Here is a 22,333-nt window from a genome sequence, read left to right as displayed (position 1 = left end):
CGGTGTCTGCTGAAAAAAAATTAGGCTTTTTATACGAAAATTAGCGCCATTTTCTTGCGCAGGATAACGATACTTTGATAAAACATTGATAACACATTGTTAAAACTTCTCAAAAGTCACATACTTCGCGAAAAAAACTAATTAATCGGTTCTATAAATAATAAATCTTTCATAACACGTGTGTTCTAATAGTCACTCATAAAACATGATTTTGTAAAAATACGATTCATCTTGAATTTGTAAAACCTCAAATTCTACCAAGTTAATAAATCCGCATTAATACCATAAAATCACAATTCCAGGAAAATATATATTCATTAAAACTGCAAGTCAATAAAGTTTCACCGCCTTCAAACCGCGGAGGAGGTACTCCTTATTAGTCCTCTGTGACTTACGTGTATGCTGGGTAATGTACGGTACCACAACATCCGACGGCGGTACATGCAGGGTTACACGTTATTCTTAGTAGGAAAGAGACCACGATCTTGTCCGATTACAACAGGTCCTGCGGTTATCCCTATCATTGTCTGTACTTCACCGCAATCCAACAACAAATTTTGTCCAGGGTCAATCTCACTTGACCTGCCAGAGTGGAGCATTATCCGAATCGATACCGACGGCCTCCCTTCCGGAAGCAACACCTTACATTAGCAGATTCAGGCTGTAGTTTAGTGAGGCAATATCCACCCTCTTCGCACAAATCATCGTACTGTAGTAGACCTTCACGTGTTTCTTAAGAAGAACATTGGATTTGCCCAATAAGCCAAGAAGGTAGAGAATTTCCTGTGGCAGATCTCCTATACTAACTAATAATCGCTCATGAGGGTGATTGATTAGTAGAGGTACTATTAAGGTGCGGACAGAGTGCGAATTGTGGAGGACCTGTTCCCAGTGACATGGTGCTTCTAATTTCTTACTAGCCACGCCAGTTCTATTCCTTTCCATATAACGGCATTAATCTTTCATCTTGACCATTTCCACTGGGATTATTACCGGCTGCTATTTGAGAATCCAATTGTGGCAGATCGGAAATGGTCAGTTGAAGATATAATGCCGTTATATAGGAATGGGAATTGAACTGGCGTTGGCTAGTAGATATTATTAAAGCGTCTGACTTAGCACAATCTGCTCATTTTGTGTTAAGGGCAGGACTACACAGGAACCCTCTTTACACGTTTTCAGCTTATTAAATGCCGTGATTGCTTCTTCTGTAGGGGGGAATTCTCGGGTCTATCAAAGGGTCGTACCATGTCCGAGAATTTTGGCCACCCATTTAGCATAATAAGAGAATAAGCCCATGGCCTTTTTAGTTGCGGGGATGGGGGGGGGGGGGCGGGGGCGTCTGCATCATGTGGGTACAGGCATGTCCCTCAACGGCTGCATGCGCTCAGGATCAGGACAGAATAGTGCGTGAGTAAATGTGTTAAGCCCAAAATGTTGATAGTTTCAACTGAAATAGAGTCTCTTATCTTGATTCAACCGTGTAGTCCCAACTTCTTATTAGTCGTTAATAACCCCTTGAGTTTTTGTGCGTGATCTTCATGATCATAGCCCCACAGTTATATGTCAGATAAGGAAAAACACTATCTAACTTATTTTCTCCCACAAGTATGTCCATTTTTACGGTGAAAAACAGGCCCGCATTAGTGACTCCAAAGGGAATGCATTAATTCAAATTGGTTCCCCAGCTGTTCAAAGGCTGTGAGTGGCTTTCTCCTTCGAGAATCGGGATTTGATGGTAGGCAGTACTTAGATCAAAGGAGCTATAGATCCTGTACTTAGCTAATCTGCTATGCTCCTTCATAATCTTTTTTATTGATAAATCTCAACATTATTTTTGCATTTTCTTAACCACAAAAAGTCACATCTATTCCAGATTATCAACATCTGCTGTTTTTTTTTGAGTAAGGATATTCCCTGAAAAATTTCTGTTTACTTTGTGTGAAACGTTCGTTTTTAAATAGATTATGTTTTTCTTCTTTGCTTAATGTTAATGATTTCGTTGCAAAACTTCGAATCTTCTAGAAGCAAGTTTTAAAGGGGCTGAATTGCTGTTCAACCGATCACAAATTTGTGTGTATTTGCTGTGCTGTTACTCCTTCATAATATTCTAATAGTTATGAGCTAAGCACAGCTCGCATCTTACCTCCTGATTTAAAACTTACTTTGTTGACATTGAAATATATAATTATTATCTGCAAAATTCGTATCTCTCTTAATACATCAAGACTGCATTTTAGCTGCATTATATTTGAATGTTGATAAGTATTTAATTGTAGTAAACCATATTATATAATCCCTGTCGCGAAACTTTCGCTTTTTGCTTTAGTAATGGAGAACTGAATGAGGTTGCAGCAATTAATTTACTAAATTATGATATAAAATGTCTTATAATTAGCATCTCTCATAATAATATAATATTCAGAACATGATAGCTCTTGATCTCAGAACTCGAAGGCTTATGATATAGAACATTATAATAGTAGCTCAAACTATATAGTGAAATGAAGGTTGAAGCTAATCAGACTTCACTTTCACTGTACCACCATACTCCCCCAGTGAAGTGAATGAGGAAGAGCATCAGGAAGGAGAGGAGGGCGAGAATGAGGAGGATGATTTGGGAATATCAGCTGAGGAGATAGCTAAAATGGACTGGGAGGAGAATTTCAACTCTCATCACGACTCAAATCCTAGGTTAGTGAAACATAGTGAAACATATCACAGTACCACGTCTTATTCTCATGAGTAGAATCCTAGGTTAGCCGTTAGTGAAATATAGTGAAACATATCACAGTACCACGTCTTATTCTCATGAGTAGAATCCTAGGTTAGTGAAATATAGTGAAATATATCACAGTACCACGTCTTCTTCTCATGACTAGAATCCTAGGTTAGTGAAATATAGTGAAACATATCACAGTACCACATTACTCAGTCAGTTTGTCGTTAAAATATTTTCTTTGATACTAAACAGTACTTAAATTCTCGTGTCGTACACGTGTCGTCACATCACGTGACCTAGCTAACCGTTTTATTTATTATTTATAATTATAAGTCATTTTATATTTATTTCAGAGGACCCAGAGCGATATCACTGGACGTTACTTTTACCGGATTTGATAAACTGTACGGGTTACCTGAACATGCGGACACACTGGCTCTAAAAGGGACTGGGTTAGTGGTTGGATTGTTTATTTATATTTATTAACACGTGATATGACGTCACACCACGTTCTATGACGTCACAACATATCATGTGATATGACGTCACACCACGTGACATGATATGAAGTCACACTGTGCCACGCGATAGGACGTCACACTGCACCACGTGATATGACGTCACACCACGTTATATTATGACGTCACACCACTTGCTCTCAAAGGAAGTGGGAAAATGTTCAAGATAATAGCATTGCGGCTTGTGAATTAGTACTGCTCTAAGGATCAGAAACCTGGACACTGACAAAGACTGGACGGGACATTCACAAAGATGTTGCGTATGGTGAGCTGGATATCTCATGGAAGGACAGCAATGTTACTTTGTATAGTAGCCTACCTAGGCTGTCAAACAAGTTACGATGCAATTGCAGGAGATTAAAAATGGCGGGACACTGCATCAGACATCCTGAGCTACTGGCCAGTGATTTAGTCTTATGGGAACCTTTGCATGGTAGAGCACAGCAAGGCCGACCAAGACAAAGCTATCTACATTCATATGTTACTGAGGGAAGTTGGGACAAACTCTAAAGAGGAACTGCGAACCTTGATAAACAGGTCTCAACTTGTGGAATTAAGCTACTAATTAAGCTAATTAAGCTACTAAGTCCAGCTTATTTAACCACGACTAGTGACAAACTGAAATAATACAGAATAAAGAAACTTTTTTTTGATTGTATCGGAAACCTCAAAATACTACATTATATTACTACTCAATTAACGATATAATGTACTTTCTAAATTCAATGTCCATCGAAATTCTACTAAATTGGAGTTTAAACGAGGTATCAACTAGATCTCATCTTCACCAAAAGGTCCGGTTCCGAATACTTGTATCTCCAGAAAATTTAGAGGTTTAAGGTCCGTTTGCTTGACATAAATTTTGGTGCCATAAACTTCGCCTTGTACGCGATAGTTTGTGAGCTCTCTATCTTCACAACTTATTTCTGGTCCAATTTTAGTATCATCCACATAAATCTGGACTTTCAGATACTGATCACGATTGCTCTGTGACCTTTGTCCCCTCCACAACTTCAATGTATGAATTTTGAACCGAGCTCCGAGATCAATCATCACCATCTGGTTCGGTTCATTCCTGGGGTTGAGTCTTGTTTCTTGGGCAGGATTTATACGCCTATCATCTGATAGCCGATAAACACCGTCAACCAGGAAGTCCGATACATAATTGTAACTCGTGCTGTTTTGCCAGGTAAGCTTGTGCTGGGATATCAGTCTCACTTCAGATCTTATTACATCCATCCTGTTTTTCAGTCCCTCCAACTGGTCAGCCTGTTCTGAGACGAGGTCCTTGTAGCCTCTTACCTCTTGCACCAAGTCCTGAAGCATAGACAGCACGACCAGGGAGGTAGAGTTGAGGGATTTATTGTCCAGAGGTTGGTACACTTGTTGGGATGGGCATATCAGCGAGACGATAAAAAACAACGGATATAGGTTCATTGTAAACATTTAAAAACGGTTAACCGGAAGTATTGAAAATCTCTTCGGAAAGTTGTTAGAGACTTTGCAAATGTAAGCTAAAACTAAGGCTACCTTATGATATCTGGACCGCTAGACGCTACTTATATAATATTCTCAAGTCCCCTCAATCCCGCCTCCACAGGGCTCTCTGACTACTGCAGTCTTACCGGCGCAGCTTGTTTCACAGGGCCTCCCCACACCATATCAACTTAACAATCTCGTTCAAACCACCGGTGCGTTTATTAATAAAAGCTCTTTGTTTGTTTTGTTTCTAGAATAATTCTCCAACACGTGCAAATTCTTAGAGCGCCTGTTCACTAAAAAAGTGAAAAAACTTTTTGTTCAACTTCTAGGAAAGGGCAGGAGTGTTTTCCAGGGCTGCACGTGCCTGCTACACTAATTCTCTTACCAGTTGGTGCTTTGACTATGAGGTCCAGGAACAATCACAGGCTCGTCAACTAATAAATCCTTAAATTTGTCTACCATTGACTGACTACCTCTTTAAAGGAAATTTAATATTAACTCCAAACAATAACCAACAGTGCAGGTGGTTAAAGTTCACGAGTTTCTTTATCAGCCATCTGACTGCAGTTTACCATCCATTTCAATAGAGTTCATTTTAGCCTGCTGGAGGAAATTTCCATTCAAGTAATACTCGGCAATTCGGTAGTGTGGCATAACACGGTTAACGCACGGTTAAGGCACGGTTAAAGCACAGTCAAGGCACGGTTAAGGCACGGTTAAGGGGGCATACCCCAAATCTGTCCAGACCTAATGACCTCATAGGCAGTTCAGTGACCTTCTAGCGCACCGTTTCCACACCAAAAAAAATTATTTTGAGAATACCCATTTTTGTAATCGAGCATTTCCTGGTTGAGAGTGCAATTTTCGGAAAAAATTATTTTGTGGTTGAGACGCTATAAGTTAATCATTTCTTGCGGTATCGGGTTGAAATTTTGCTCGCCGTTTATTCACATCTATGTCAACACAGTGGTCCGGGACCTAGTCATAGGATTTTAGGTCACCATCTTAGATTCCTTTTAGTCCAGGTTAACCTGTTAGAAAAAATAGATGCCGATGCAATGCAAAAAACCATAATTAATTTCACAAAAAGCTCTTTTTTTGACAGCGCGTCAAAATCGCGCGTTTTAGAAACCTGGTCAAAACTCTAATAAATTGCCCAAAATAGGTAAAAGTGAATTCTAAACTGTTTAATTGTGTTATTACAGTTCTCTATAGGCTATATTAGACTCAATTCTATGCAGCAATCCTAATACACTGCAAAAAAAAATTATTGTTCTAGATCTTATAAGGTTGATTTTTGACCAAGCTTAAATTTTTTATCGAATTTTTAGGAAAATTTTTAGGAAATTCGAGAAAAAATAGTTTGGATGCCATCATATGCCACAATATTCCTATAGCTTATCTGAAAGAGGAGACAAATCTCTAACAGATTCCAAAAGGAATAAGGTGCCAAATGGTGCCGACAGAAGTTACGATTTTATAAAAAACCTTGACGTCAGTAAAAATGTGTGAAAAATGAAAAATATTTTTTCTCAGTTTTGCCTTTTTTGGAGGGAAGGCATCGTTTTAGAGTCTCAAAATGTGTTTTAAAGTTATCTTTGGGTATGGTTATGCCTAAAAAGGACTTTTTTGGACCTATTTTCAACAGCTGCCCGAAAGTGTTGGTAATTTTATCGAAATTTGGGTTCCGCCAGGGCAAAATGTGTCATATTTAGACCTTAAATCACAAAAATAATGATTTTTAAATGAATGAGGACATCAAGATTGATTTCAAAGTGTTTTACAGTCATTGTAAGGTCTGGCAACACTTATTTGAGTAATTTAAAGGCTTATTCTCAGAAAATATCAGCAATTTGGGGCTAAAATTACCTTATTTACTTGTCGCGTAACTAAATTTTGCTCAAAAGAGCAGTGTTTTTGTCCCAAAAAATTCTAATTTTTATCAAAAACCATGTATAGAGGCATCAAATTAAAGCTCTTGATGACCTCTTCACATTAAAATCACAAAGAAGTAGTTTAGAATTGATATAAGTGATAAAATGGTCTAAAAATGGATTCAAAAAATTCTAAATTTCACCCAATTTCTGTCTAATCATGAACCTTTGAGAGCTCATAAAAAAATCATGCCACAATATTACACTGCAAATTTTTCTAGGATTACTCTAAATGTCCTATACTTACAGATAGATTAACTTATAGATGCTTACCAAAGTTAATTTGCAACTTATTTTTGTAATTTGTCCTAAAAAATGGCCAAAAATGGTCAAAAAATGCAATTTTTGACAAAAAATCAGGTAAAATTAATATTTGAGGTCAAATATCCATTTAATTACTCTGGAAACCCTTTTAAACGTTATTTTGGGGCAAGATACCCCTAGAAAACATGATTTGTGGTATATCATACCCCTTAGTCATGCCTATGTCTACCTCGCATGGGCGCCCGGACCACTGTGGTCAAGGTGTGTGTAAAATCTTGATATCGTATCTAAAAAGGCTGGTGTGTTATGAATTTTTAAAGTCAAAAAGCTAAAATTGTCCTTTTCAGGCTTATTTTAACAAAAAGTCAGTCAGGGAAGATCGGATTATTTGATGCTTGACATCAAATTGTTCTCTGAATTCTGGCGCAGTTTTTGATGCCCTCAAAAATGTTTTTACTCATTCACCTTCTGGACACGTTCATAAAAAGGTGGCACTAGAGATTGATTTTTCACTGCCAAAATTGTGTGAAGCATTTTAAAATACTTGTATCTCAAGGAGTATGCTATGAAAGTTAACCAAATTTTAATATGTGGTCCAAAAAGAGTCAAATGTCACATAATTAAATCATTCATCTCTTTATATCTGTTAATGGTGCAGATATGAGCCAGAAATCACAAAATATTCATTTCTTGCACCTCTAATGATGAATTTACATTCTGTGAGTGTGTCCTGCTTCTCAATGTGATTATTGAACCTTTTTGAGATAGTTGAGTGTTAAAAGTGCAAAGAGTCACCGGTTAAATGTGGAGTTATGATGCAATTATCACACACAGGGTTAATTCTGACTAATTATTTTAGAATGATGAATGTGATATGAATATCAACGGAATGATTGTAATAATGAACTCTGTCGATCACAATTATAGTATGCTAACTAATATTTAGAGAATTTAGATGGTTAAAAGTGCCATAATGAGTCAAAAATCACATAAATGAGCATGTATTGAAATGATGCTGTATCAGGGGAATGTATCACTTTTTAGCTCTATATCAGGTTGGTATTCATAGTAAATCTGCAGTGATTTGTTGTGACACTTGTTTATGGTCATAGAGAAGTTCGTTATTAGAGTAATAGTAGAATCAATAATCACAAAACACTGATTTTAAACTGAGTAAACTAGGCAAGTACTTTTACTACTCAAGCCATGATAATTTTGTCTCCATAATGTGACAAATGAATCAATCAGTAACGTATAATACTTAATTGGATTTTTGAAATGTGATTATCGATTCATTACCTTTCCTTTCAAAATGTCATTACAACTTGAACATTACATGGGCAATTCCACGTAGTGTAATTCACACTTTGCACAAAATTTAGCTTTTAATTGCATGCTAATTGTAGGCTAACATTAGCAGCATGATAATATAAAGTCAGAATGAAGTTTAAACGTTTGTGATGATGTGGCAACAAAAGTTTAATGTCTATCTCTTATACTTTTTATGTGAGCAGCATTTTAAAAAGTAGGCGTTATTCACAGGCATAATTTGGTGTTTTAGAAATCTTGCCTTAAAATTGCAATTCGTGCCCCAGTGTAATAGCAGAAGTTACAATAAGGCTTGATCACAATAAAGTACACATTTTTTCAACTTCCTATGTCCTTCCTAACATAAATTTGTGGAATGTGTGTAGTACAGGGACAATATAGGAAGTAAACGTTATTCACATTTGGACGTAGTGTAACTCACACTCTGCCCAGTTGCTCTGTTTGTGCGTTGTATTGATGTTTGCTTGTTCTTGATTTGGTTGCTGCTATTGTAAAATGGTGAAGTAGACTGACTATTACTGATTTTAAATTAAATTGACTACTAATTGGTCCAATTAGATACTGGTAATGGTGTAGATTACACCCTACTGCCATACCACAGTGGTCCGGGTGCCCATGCGAAGTAGACATAAGACATAGGCATGACTAAGGGGTATGATATACCACAAAACATGTATTCCAGGGGTATCTTGCCCCGAAATAACGTTTAAAAAGGTTTTTAGAGTGATTAAATGGATATTTGACCTCAAATATTAATTTTACCTCATTTTTTGTCAAAAATTGCGTTTTTTGGCAATTTTTTGCCATTTTTTAGGACAAACTTCAAAAATAAGTTGCAAATTAACTTTGGTAAGCATATATAAGTTGATCTATCTGTAAGTATAGGACATTTAGAGTAATCCTAGAAAAATGTACAGTGTAATATTGTGGCATGATTTTTTTATGAGCTTTCAAAGGTTCATGATTAGACAGAAATTGGGTGAAATTTATAACTTTTTGAACCCATTTTTAGACCATTTTATCACTTATATCAATTCTAAACTACTTCTTTGTGTTTTTAATGTGAAGAGGTCATCAAGAGCTTTAATTTGATACCTCTATACATGGTTTTTGATAAAAATTAGAATTTTTTGGGGCAAAAACACTGCTCTTTTGAGCAAAATTTAGTTACGTGACAAGAAAATAAGGTAATTTTAGCCCCAAATTGCTGATATTTTCTGAAAATAAGCCTTTAAATTACTCAAATAAGTGTTCCCAGACCTAACAATGACTATAAAACACTTTCAAATCAATTTTGATGTCCTAATCCATTTAAAAATCATTATTTTTGCGATTTAAGGTCTAAAAGTGGCACATTTTGCCCTGGCGGAACCCTAATTTCGATTAAATTACCAAAACTTTCAGGCAGTTGTTGAAAATAAGTCCCTGGAATTGCCCTGGAAGTATTGAAAGTACAATTTATTTCACAACAAAGCATTTAAACCACTTGTTTTATTAATTTTCCGCTGTGTAAATTACACTACCAAGCTGTGAATTACGCTACCTGTGAATCACACTACCCCTACTTTTTGCACTTCCAGTGTGACAAAACGAATGAAATTTTCTGACCTTTATAGATGACTAAAGTTGCCGTTAGAGAGAGAGTTACGAATCAAACAGACTTATAGTGTAGCCACAGTAAAACATTTTTCACTATTTGGTAGCGTTATTCACACGCGAAGAGGAAAAATTTGATCATAAGACACTCAAAAAGTAAAGAAATTTGGCCCTCAAAATTAGGCTGGCCTTCTATCTGAAGCCCACTAGGTTGATATACAGGATAAAATATTGAATTCTACGATTAATAAAGCTCCCTAAAATCTTTCGGAAAATAACTGGATATTCACACTAAAGATACACTAAATTTAAGCCAACTTTGACGCGCTACAGTTTTTAAACTAGGCTAGATATCAACAAACGGTTTTTTGCCCCTGAAAATATGGTCAAATATCTTAAAGATTTTCTATCTCTCCCAAACCACCTCTAAACTTTATTATTTTGTTACTGGTTACTGTTATCGTGGAATTGCCCACATATGATTCAATTGTCACACTTTAAAGAAAATTACATATTTGGTAGCTCGATTTATGTGATTTTTGAATCATTTAAGCACCCAGATCAAAAATTATCGCTCAAAGACCTTCAATATGGTATAAGCTTAGACATGGATTCAAAAATCACATAATAAGATTCATAGAATGAATATAAATTGTCATATCGTGCACTTAATTTAAGGCTTACTATAGTGTGACTTAATAGCGCACCTTTAACGAAAATGTGACTTTTGAATCATATTAACTGGTTTTAACACTATTTAATACTATTTTGTACCCTAAAAAATGATAGAAAGCCAATAAAAAAGTTAGATGATTCAATAATCACTGCTCAAAATAGGCTCATTTCCAACGTTTAAGTTGTGATTTTTGACTCATTTTGGCACCAATAACAATTTCAGATAAGACATTCCATTCCTTACATGCATTATAGTCACCATATCAATTTTGGCTTCTTTGTGAATATTACTTTTCAGATTATCTAGTGTTGATTCATCTTGCATTTCTAATTGTGTGACTTTTGACTCATTGGCACACTAATAACGATAACTCCTGTGATATAAGCACTAGAGACTCCGTGATTTCAGGATCATGAAATTTAATCGAATTTCTAAAGGTATAGATAGATATATCAACCAACAAAGAGCAATTACTATTTTTAAAACGCATTTAAAAAAATCAATCTCTAGTGCCACCTTTTTTTGAACGTTTCCCTCTGATCTATTGGACCTCAAAGCCAAACAACAAATTTAGGCACATTTTTCGTTTTTAATATTTACTGATTTTTCTAAAATTTTGATAGGAATGTGCTAGTGACTTTTTGAAGGGTGAAAAATAACCGCAACTAGCACATTTATATATGAGTTATGAACAACAAAACACCCTAAAATGCTTCCCTTTGAAGTTATGGGAGAAAATGTGATTTTTTATCTGCAAAGCCAAAAAATCACATTTTCTCCCATAACTTCAAAGGGAAGCATTTTAGGGTGTTTTGTTGTTCATAACTCATATATAAATGTGCTAGTTGCGGTTATTTTTCACCCTTCAAAAAGTCACTAGCACATTCCTATCAAAATTTTAGAAAAATCAGTAAATATTAAAAACGAAAAATGTGCCTAAATTTGTTGTTTGGCTTTGAGGTCCAATAGATCAGAAGGTGAATGAGTAAAAACATTTTTGAGGGCATCAAAAACTGCGCCAGAATTCAGAGAACAATTTGATGTCAAGCATCAAATAATCCGATCTTCCCTGACTGACTTTTTGTTAAAATAAGCCTGAAAAGGACAATTTTAGCTTTTTGACTTTAAAAATTCATAACACACCAGCCTTTTTAGATACGATATCAAGATTTTACACACACCTTGACATAGATGTGAATAAACGGCGAGCAAAATTTCAACCCGATACCGCAAGAAATGATTAACTTATAGCGTCTCAACCACAAAATAATTTTTCCCGAAAATTGCACTCTCAACCAGGAAATGCTCGATTACAAAAATGGGTATTCTCAAAATAATTTTTTTTTGGTGTGGAAACGGTGCGCTAGAAGGTCACTGAACTGCCTATGAGGTCATTTGGTCTGGACGGCACAAACCACTGTTTTGGGGTATGCCCCCTTAAGGCACGGTTAACCGTGCCTTAACCGTAATAGACCAATAGAATCCATCTCGAAACATGGCAGGGGAACAGGGCTTCAACTCCATGTAGTTCTGACGATCTTCACAGAATTGGTGATATGATCCATGTCAGCTGATCATCGAGATCAAAAGTTTGCATGTATTGATAAGTGTGCGGGTGGTGTCAGCACGCAGCAAGCCACCAAGGTTGGGTGATGTGATCTGATACACGACTGCGAAGTAGGATGTGTAGATCACCTCGCTCAAATAAACAGGTGTGAGATCTAGGAGATGTTAACTTAATTTGAAGAGCCTGGTTACTTGAAGAGATCGTTATTCGAGATAAGGATTTCAAATATAGAACGGTCAAACGAAGCAGGGCTGTTGCTTTAGAATTAGAGTAAAATTTAGAGATCGTCACATTCAGATCATGTGCCTTAGTTAACCACTTGTATGTTTATATGTTATATTTCCCCAACGGTGCGTTAACCGTGCGTTAACCGTGCGTTAACCGTGCCTTAAGAACCGTGCCTTATGTAACCCTTGTGCCTTAACCGTGCCTTAACCGTGCCTTAACCGTGCCTTAACCGTGCCTTAACTGTGCTTTAACCGTGCCTTAACCGTGCGTTAACCGTGTTATGCCACACTACCGAATTGCCTAATACTCTTCAACTCTAGGACCGTTAATGTTTTGTTCCCCCAATAAACACAACCATCTTGAGGATGACCTGATCAATCTTCACTGGCTGGATATAAAGAAAAGGATTGCATTAAAAATCTTACTACTTTCTCACAAGTCCTTGCTACGATTGGCTCCAACTTATCTGCAAGGCATGTTCAGATACTTACATCATGCCCTGTGGTCACTAATTGAAACTTATTACCAATAAACTCTAAACTTGTGTAAAGTGTTGTCAAGCGACAACAATATAGTTTATTTATTTTGTGATTTTTACACCACCTCGGGGTTCAATTTTCGGAACCTAAATGATTTATTCCTAAAAGATCATTTTTTGAAATGCCTCCTATATTATATCAAATCGTGGTTGCTAAATGAAATACACCTAATTTAGTCACACGTGATATTACGTCACACCGCGTGCTATCTATGACGTCACACCACGTGCTATGACGTCACAACACGTGCCATGACGTCATACCACGTGATATAACGTCACACCACGTGATATAACGTCACACCACGGGATATGAAGTCATACCACGTGATATGACGTCACACTACTGACTACGTGTCATGACGTCACACCACGCGATATGACGTCACACTACGTTCCATGACGTCACACCACGTGATATGACGTCACACTACGTGCGTTGACGCTACACCACGTGCTATGACGTCACATCACGTGATATGACGTCACACTATACTACGTGCCCTGACGTCACACCACGTGCTATGACGTCATACGGTCCCAAGTACCAGTTACTAAATACTATACCCAACCTTCAGTAGCACAGACCCATACCGGCTATACAATTTGGACGTGTTCGAGTACGAACTCGACAACCCAATGGCCCTTTACGGTGCAATCCCCTACGTCCATGCTCTCAGCCCAAAACACAGTGTTGGTATGATGTGGCTCAATGCTGCGGAAACGTGGGTTGATATTAACTATAGTAATGAAAAGGTTAGTTAGTTTCATGTGATATTTGATAGTTGGTTATTGATACCAATATTCTTATCAGTTAATGTAGTGGAACTGAATTTGTACACAGAAAATATCTTATTACTGAATTTAAACAAACGGGCAACCAAAATTATCTTAATTCTAAGACCCACTCAATAAATGTAACAACCCATCCTTGTCTCAGTCAATAGTGGGGCGGGTGCTATCCTCAATTATGTCATCGGATGAAGTCAGCAGAATAGATACCCATTTTATGTCCGAGAGTGGGCTGCTTGACCTTTTCTTGTTCCTCGGTTAGTTTTCTTAAATTTCCTGATTTTATCAACTTTCTGAAAGTTCTCTATAATGTGGTTAATGAAATTTTGGTAGACTTGATCCGTTTGAAATAGTTTTCCTAATTTATTAATCACCCTAAATATCCAGGACCTACTCCTAAAGATGTAACAAGACAATACAGTAATGTGTTCGGGCCTAGCTATCTGCCACCGGTTGGTTTGATTATGATAAAGTTAATTTGTTTATAACTAAGGCTGGTTTGTTCATATAATAACTAAAGTGGGTTTGTTTACAACCTAAGTCCGCTTTTCAATTATATCCTTCTCATTTCGTTCATCATTTGTGACAAAGTAGTAAAAACTAAACGAATCATTTCAGCTTTTTGCGATATCTTATCACCAGTGTAGATGGAATTATAACGACCAAAAGGATGTTCTAGGGTAAGCACTTCTACTGTACAAGCGCGGCATGACAAGTTTTAGCGGGGTATTGCTAGTTTTGTTGGATTGCTTGTATGTAAACAAAACTGTTTTATCGGTTAATTGGCGCGCACTCAGCGCCGCGCGACCTACCTCTACGTCAAAAACGTGTTCCAATTAATTAATAGCGTTTCTGTTTTCTGGGATGCTAACACGTATTGAAGTTTGAACCTTGATCAACATTATTTGATTAACATCTGAGTAATAAAGCTCTTTGTTGGTGTTAGAATTAAAACGAGGTCTTGTAACCATCCATTGGAAATGTTATATTTTACATCAAGTGATCTTGAATAGAAAACTCATATTTCCAGTTTATTTAATTGTCCTTGTTCTCGCTGCTACACGCTATTGTACAGCAATTCTCCCTAGATTTGATGCGAAGGATGTTTTTTCGGTTACTGACAATCAATAATTTTCAGAGTTGACGCTAATTTTGATAAGTACGATATACCAATGGACGTAATCTGGCTAGATATCGAACATACTGATGGTAAAAGGTAATCACTCTAAATATCTGACATCGTGACGTATGATCACATGATTAGATGCCTATCATCTGAACTGGTTTTCTTCCTTTTAATTTATTGTCAGTAGAAAAATCAGAGCTGGCCTACTCGGGTGTCACGCCGGAGGTCCTGGTTATTTAATCAAGTGATCATATAACCTGCTCATCACTTTGTTATCCATTACTATGGCCCGGAGGCCACAGGTAAGGATTACTCTACTGATACCGCCTCATTTAATTCAGTAAGTATAGATATGTCAAAACAAAACTTTTCCTTGTGTTTGACATCTAACAATGAAAAATATTTCCTTGTGTTTGAAAGTGTGTATTAAGTATATTTGTTTCAGGTATTTCTCATGGGATGCTAGGAAGTTTCCTGAAAGTAAGGAAATGTTGAGTACTTTAGCTGGTAAAGGTAGAAACATGGTTACTATTATAGATCCTCATATAAAGGTATGTCTTACTTCTCATTATTAAACTTGTCTTTTGACACATTTTATCTAGTGTGTAAATTAAAATAGTGTGTAAATTAAAATCATCTTATGAACAAGATTTTTTTTTTGTTGGGGACTGGCCCGTGGTACCAGCCAATGTTTACTCAAAAAATATATATAATATCAATGGTAATAAGAAATTCATCCCCGTGGATAAGTGTATGATTTGTCTAAATTGGAAGAAACGATCATAACTTTAGTAAACTGAAACGTTTTCAACTTTAAGTTAAGGGGTGGGGGGGGGGGGGGGGGGGGGGCAATGGGTATTTTTTTGTGAAACTTGATTTCGAGATAGCAGTTGACCAACAAACTAGGACCAGTGACCGAACTTTTGAGGGGGTCCCGGACCCCAACCGCCAAACGGTGCGCGCATGTTCATACCCTGAACATGCCCAAAACCCAGGTTTATGGTGCTCTACTTGTAGCTAGTGGTCTCCTGAACTTGTATATGAAATTTCATCAAGATTGGACAAAAAATGACTGAGTTATGAGCCAAAAACCATATGCCCATATTTGGGCATACGCACCAAATTTGGTAGATTTCGTCCCGTAAATTGGTCAAATATCAATATTTTTGAATGGCCGCCTATGAGATCAATTCTGCGAATATCGCGAACCAAGATATGGGCAATTTAGTCCATTATTTGTGGTTTTTTCGCCTTAGTATCCACATTTAAACAGATATAAAGCTATAACTTACAGATAATATGTAGTTTAGGCTTACCTTTCATAAAAAGTAAGTTTGATTCAAAAATATTGATATTTGACCAATTTATGGGACGGAATCTACTAAATTTGGTGCGTATGCCCAAATATGGGCATATGGTTTTTGGCTCATAACTCAGTCATTTTTTGTCCAATCTTGATGAAATTTCATATACAAGTTCAGTAGACCACTAGCTACAAGTAGAGCACCATAAACCTGGGTTTTGGGCATGTTCAGGGTATTTGGCTAAATTGGGCCTAATTTGGACCAAATATGGGCGTGGCTGCCCTGCGCGCACCGTTTGGCGGTTGGGGTCCGGGACCCCCTCAAAAGTTTGGTCACTGGTCCTAGTTTGTTGGTCAACTGCTATCTCGAAATCAAGTTTCACAAAAAAATACCCATTGGCCACCCCCCCCCCCCCCCCCCCCCCCCCCCAGTTAATAAATAACAGTTTTGTGTATTTACGATCCAATCAAATGGCGACTTCTCTCATCATCAAATTCTCACTATCATCGATTGACGCCCCATATGCCAGGTTGACAAGAACTGGGGTTTGTATAAAGCGGGGAAGGATCACTCCACTTGTGGGATTTACGTTCAAAACAAGGACGGCGGGAACTTTGAGGGACACTGCTGGCCTGGTAAGGAATAACATCAGCTGTTGTCCTCATGTTACTACTTACTTGTACTTGAAAAGGTCTCCTCCTAGTCGTTGGAGTGGCCTGCACCACATAGTAACTCCTTTCTCCGGTGTATTAGACCTCTCCAGTGAACCCTGTCTGTAGCTTGTTGTTCTGCATCTTCTATCGTGATGTTATATCCTCATGTTAAACCACTGAAAACAATCCACAACGTAACTTGTCATTACGTCACAATGTAAACAATTGATATGAAGTCCTACAACGTGCAGCTATGACGTCACACCACGTGACATGACGCCACACAACGTGTTGTATGACGTCACACTTTCCCAGGTACCAGCTCGTGGGTAGACTACACCTCGCCCTGTGCCCGACAGTGGTGGGCAGAACAATTCTCATACGACAATTACCAGGGCTCTTCTCCTTCGCTCTTCACTTGGAATGATATGAACGAGCCTAGTGTGTTTAATGGACCTGAGGTGGGACTATTTTAGCTAAATTAGTCTAACATTGAGCTAAATTTTAGACTTATTTAGACTTATTAGACTAATTTTAGTGTTATGTGTTCTGAAGTCTATTGATAATGTTATTGAGATTGCTTAGGGGCGCCGGGGATCATTATCCTTCACCATTTATCCGAAAAATGTCTCCATACATTTACCCTGGTGAAAATTGTGAGGTTTTGTTCGCCATCCTCGCCATTAGTAATTGAAAATCCCTAAATCAAATGCGATCGTTCTAAAGTGGTTTTTAACTCTGAGATGGACCAGGAAACCAGAAAAACTTCCTAGAATTTGAGTAGGAACCTTTAACTCTCACTCTCCTCAGGTGAGCATGCCTAAAGACAACCTACACGCAGAGCAGTGGGAGCACCGTGATGTCCACAATATATACGGACACTACATGCACAAAGCATCTAGTGATGGACAAGTTCTCCGATCTCAGAATACTGCTCGCCCCTTCGTGCTGTCCCGAGCGTTCTTTGTAGGATCCCATAGGATAGGTGAGCTGGGCATTTATTTTATTTACCATGATGTTGAGTTTCCGAACGTGACATAATGTGACAGTGTTATGACGTCACGTGACAGAGTGTTGACGTCACGTGACAGAGTGTTGACGTCACGTGACAGAGTGTTGACGTCACGTGACAGAGTGTTGACGTCACGTGACAGAGTGTTGACGTCACGTGACAGAGTGTTGACGTCACGTGACAGAGTGTTGACGTCACGTGACAGAGTGTTGACGTCACGTGACAAAGTGTTGACGTCACGTGACGGTGTGAATGTGTGATGACGTCACGTGACAGAGTGTTGACATCACGTGACGGTATGAATGTGTGATGACGTCACGTGACGGTGTGATAACGCCACGTGATTTATCTTATACATATTCCTACTTCAGGACCCATCTGGACGGGGGATAACTACGCCTCCTGGGAGCATCTCAAGATGTCCATCCCAATGTTACTCTCTTTAAACGTAGCGGGATACCCCTTCGTGGGGGCGGATGTTGGGGGTTTCTTCGGGAACCCAGCCACGGAGCTGCTAGTTAGGTGGTACCAGGTGAGCTACATTTTCAGTATCCAGTGGGTTTCTTACTGCTGTTATTCTAGAAGGAGTGCTTAAGTTGGGAATATCTGTGCTTTTCTTTTTACTTAAATAGTATCTTTAAACAATGTCCATTATCTTAAGCATGTCCAGATCATGTACCACTTTTTTACATTTATCATTAATAAAATCAACAAATTGTTGTCTAGCTCTATAAAGGGTATATTATATAAGGGTGTATATATGATATCTAAAGTATTCTCCACCAGGTTGGTGTATTACAACCCTTCCTTCGTGCTCACGCACACATTGATACCAGACGCCGGGAACCCTGGTTGTTTGGTGAGTTGCTTTTATCTTTTAACTTATATTATATTTTTTAATTGTTTTTATTCATCTTATTATGACATTTTTGAATTTTTATTTATTGAATAAGGCATTTTCTTCCGCATGTATTTTAAAAGCTAATTAATTTATTTGGTACTCAAGTACCCGCGAAGGATTGATACAGGATTCATATTTAAGGAACAGTTTCGTTAAAGTAATATCCAATAATTTTCCTTTAAAAAATAAGTTCTTGTGTTTCAGGTGAAGAAAACACAGCTTTGATAAGAGATGCACTTATCCTGCGTTATCAGCTTCTACCTTACATTTATACCCAATTTTATAAAGCCTCTGTTGATAATTCCCCTATTATGAGGTTAGTTAATGTCACGTGACAGTGTGATGACGTCATTTTATTTGCCTCTTAATGGGTAATGACGTCATATTATGCTAATATATGTTTTGAATCTCAATTGTTGAGCTTTTTCAAGTTATCAGAAGTGATGATCAGCAATTTCATGTTTTAAGAGGTAATATAACCAGTAAATAATTATAAGAGTAAGTTATGTAATATAACCAGTAAATAATGATAAGAGTAAGTTATGTAATATAACCAGTAAGTAATGATAAGAGTAAGTTATGTAATATAACCAGTAAGTAATGATAAGAGTAAGTTATGTAATATAACCAGTAAGTAATGATAAGAGTAAGTTATGTAATATAACCAGTAAGTAATGATAATCAGTAAGTTATGTAATATAACCAGTAGGTAATGATAAGAGTAAGTTATAATGTAATATAACCAGTAAGTAAAGAGTAAGTTATGCTCCAGACCGCTATGGTACTAAGTAATGATAAGTAATGATAAGAGTAAGTTATATTGCAGACCGCTATGGTACTAAGTAATGATAAGTAATGATAAGAGTAAGTTATATTGCAGACCGCTATGGTACGACCATCCCTCCGACACCTCCCTTTACTCAAACCAAGAAGAGTTCCTACTGGGAGACAGTCTGTTATCTTCACCTGTCCTGGAGTCCAACGAGAAGAGTCATTTGGTTACTCTCCCTGGTCCACAGGTTTCCTTAACACAAAATATAGTTCTTAACTCAAGTAATAATGTTTTTAATCACATGTGGTGAAGTTCTGATATGTTTGACTTCAAAGTCTATTTTTCTTGAGCATTTTCGTCAGATAACAGCTGTGAAACTCAAGTAAATATTGTGGCAGGTCTGGTACGATTATCACAGTTATACTAAATACTCTCCTGGAACTATGCACATTTCTGTTAAACTCTCCTCTACTCCACTCTTTATTAAAGGAGGTAATGTAATAATTGAATAAATGATTACGTTTATTGCACGCTTATACATTAAAAATATATTAAAAACATGTGCATCAAGTCATTCAAGAATTAGTATTATATGAAGATTATGTAAAATGTATGTAAACATTTTACATCTCCATATAATACTAATAGTAATTCTTGTATACACTATAGTGTATACACTATTGAGTTAAATAATTCTGTCCTCCGAGAGTAGCTCAAATTACATTGGGAAGCGTTACTGTTCACATTTACTCTGAAATACATTTTTTCTGTATGAGATTCGAACAACGTTATTTTAATGTTCCAAATCATATTTCAAAAGTCCAAAGACAATATTCAACTTTTATTTGTGTTTAAAGTGATTTTCTAAACTATATTTCACTACTACTATATTTCACTACTACTTTGTGTTTAAAGTGATTTTCTGAACTATATTTCACTACTACTATATTTCACTACTACTTTGTGTTTAAAGTGATTTTCTGAACTATATTTCACTACTACTATATTTCACTACTACTTTGTGTTTAAAGTGATTTTCTAAACTGTATTTCACTACTACTATATTTCACTACTACTATTTATCTCAGGAAGTATATTAGTAACTAAAATGAGAGTCAGACGGTCCTCCCAATTAATGGAGTCTGATCCATATACTATTATCGTGGCTCTTGATAACAAGGTGGGTTGTGACGTCATAGCACGTGTAAATAGTCACTGCACGTGTGATGTCACGTGGTTTATGACGTCACGTGATTTGTGGCGTCACGTGATATTTTTCTGAATTGTCTTCTGTAAAAATCACTGATTTGGCATTAAATACGTTTATCTTCGCAAGCGCGTTGTTTTAATGTAATACTGCCATTTTTGTGTACTACATGAATCGTTGATTAAAAAAGTTATAATTAATTAATTATTTCTGTAATAATTAATTAATTATGTAATAACCACAGGGTGAAGCGAAGGGTGAAGCGTATGTTGACGATGGCAAATCGTTCGACTACAAAAACAACAAGTTTAGTTTTCAGAACCTCAGCTTCACGGGCAATAAACTATCGTGCCGGTCAGAAATAATATCCATTATTTTTAGTTTTTAAATATTTTTAAATATATTTTAACTCGCGGTGATTACTAAATTCGACTTTTATCCCAATAGTCAATAACTTGGTGTATATCAGTATATCCAGGTCACAATGACACCACGTGATATAACACGTGTTATATCACGTGTTACACCACGTGTTACACCACGTGTTATATCACGCGTTATATCACATGTTACATCACGTGTACTTTCTCCAGGTCTGGTGTAAAAGAGGCTCATTACAAGTCAGCCGGTGTGGAGAGAGTAGTTATTCTGGGAGTTGATAACTCGCTATCTGCTTCTCACAACGGTAACAAAACTTTTTACATTTTTTTTCTTCATTTGTTCAAATCTTTATATAATTTTCTATACATATTTTCATGGAAATTTGATTTAGTTTTAATGGAAATTAATTTGGAGCATTGTTTAATTTGGCTGATTTAGCCGATTGAATCTTCGATAAGTTCATAAGAACGTGATGATATGCTTGTTAATTATAATACATATAATTATGATATACTTACTAATCAATTATCTAATTATCCAATTGATGATTCCAATCCCCACAGGAAGTCCGATAATCTCAACTTTCAGCAAATCCTCACACTCGATTACTTTAAAGAAACCTAACCTTGTTCTGTCCGACGAGTGGGACATTGAATTTTCTTGAAAATCTTATTGTTAGCCGAAACTTAAAGGTAATGATTATATACTAATATGATGTTTGTGATTGTGATTAATATTGTGGGGGCCAGGGGGATGTTTATCATATATTTAATCTTCAGAAAGGTCAAGAAGATATTGCTTTATTAAGTAAATAAGCTATTTTGGCATCTAATGGAGCAATGATTGTTGACAATAGTTAGTTTTCTTAGTATGATTTAAATCATCGAACTATTGTGGTTATCGGCGTTTAGTTTAATAAACATATTTTTGTATTTTTAATGAGTTATTCATCGAATGGGAGTACTACAAACGTTATAGTTTTGAGAATATATATTCTCTTTTTTTTTCAATTTTATCAATGTATTGACTTACTGAAGTCTTGATTATGACTATGTCATGTTTTCAATAACCTCTTCGTGGACTGTTTTAAATGTGTTTGACTCATGTTAAAAGTGTTGCACGTGTCAACATGTTGAACTGTGTTGACCCTGTTGAATTTGTTAGCTTAGCCAACAGAGTAAGAATTATTGTTGAACTTATTTGCGGTCTAGGAAAACAGTTTATATAGCTCGAGATTGTTAAAGTAGAATTTAAGTTATTTATGATGATTTACAATATATTGGTATTTTATTGAATAATTGCTGTGTCATTACTTTTTGTGGCTAATCTTA

The 22,333-nt window shown here is 36.7% G+C and overlaps 1 protein-coding gene across 1 annotated transcript; it reads left to right on the top strand.

Annotated features, from left to right (window-relative positions):
- The first annotated feature begins 2,563 nt into the window (after window positions 1-2,563).
- LOC134824142 (neutral alpha-glucosidase AB-like) lies at window positions 2,564-22,300 on the top strand. Its single transcript, XM_063835874.1, has 20 exons — window positions 2,564-2,694; window positions 3,076-3,174; window positions 13,433-13,610; window positions 13,795-13,903; window positions 14,034-14,098; window positions 14,265-14,326; window positions 14,785-14,862; window positions 15,218-15,323; window positions 16,606-16,711; window positions 17,045-17,190; window positions 17,540-17,714; window positions 18,113-18,273; window positions 18,528-18,600; window positions 18,847-18,958; window positions 19,523-19,661; window positions 19,813-19,906; window positions 20,503-20,594; window positions 20,866-20,975; window positions 21,215-21,306; window positions 21,566-22,300. Exons 1-20 carry the CDS (start codon window positions 2,648-2,650, stop codon window positions 21,664-21,666), a joined length of 2,145 nt encoding a protein of 714 aa, XP_063691944.1. The 5' UTR covers window positions 2,564-2,647; the 3' UTR covers window positions 21,667-22,300.
- Window positions 22,301-22,333: the final 33 nt, after the last annotated feature.

The sequence above is a fragment of the Bolinopsis microptera genome, chromosome 12, assembly GCF_026151205.1.
Source record: "Bolinopsis microptera isolate Bmic1 chromosome 12, MBARI_Bmic_1.0, whole genome shotgun sequence".
Taxonomy (NCBI): Eukaryota; Metazoa; Ctenophora; class Tentaculata; order Lobata; family Bolinopsidae; genus Bolinopsis; species Bolinopsis microptera.
The sequence above is the reverse complement of the archived record's forward strand: the minus strand, read 5'-3'. Positions and strand labels throughout refer to the sequence as shown.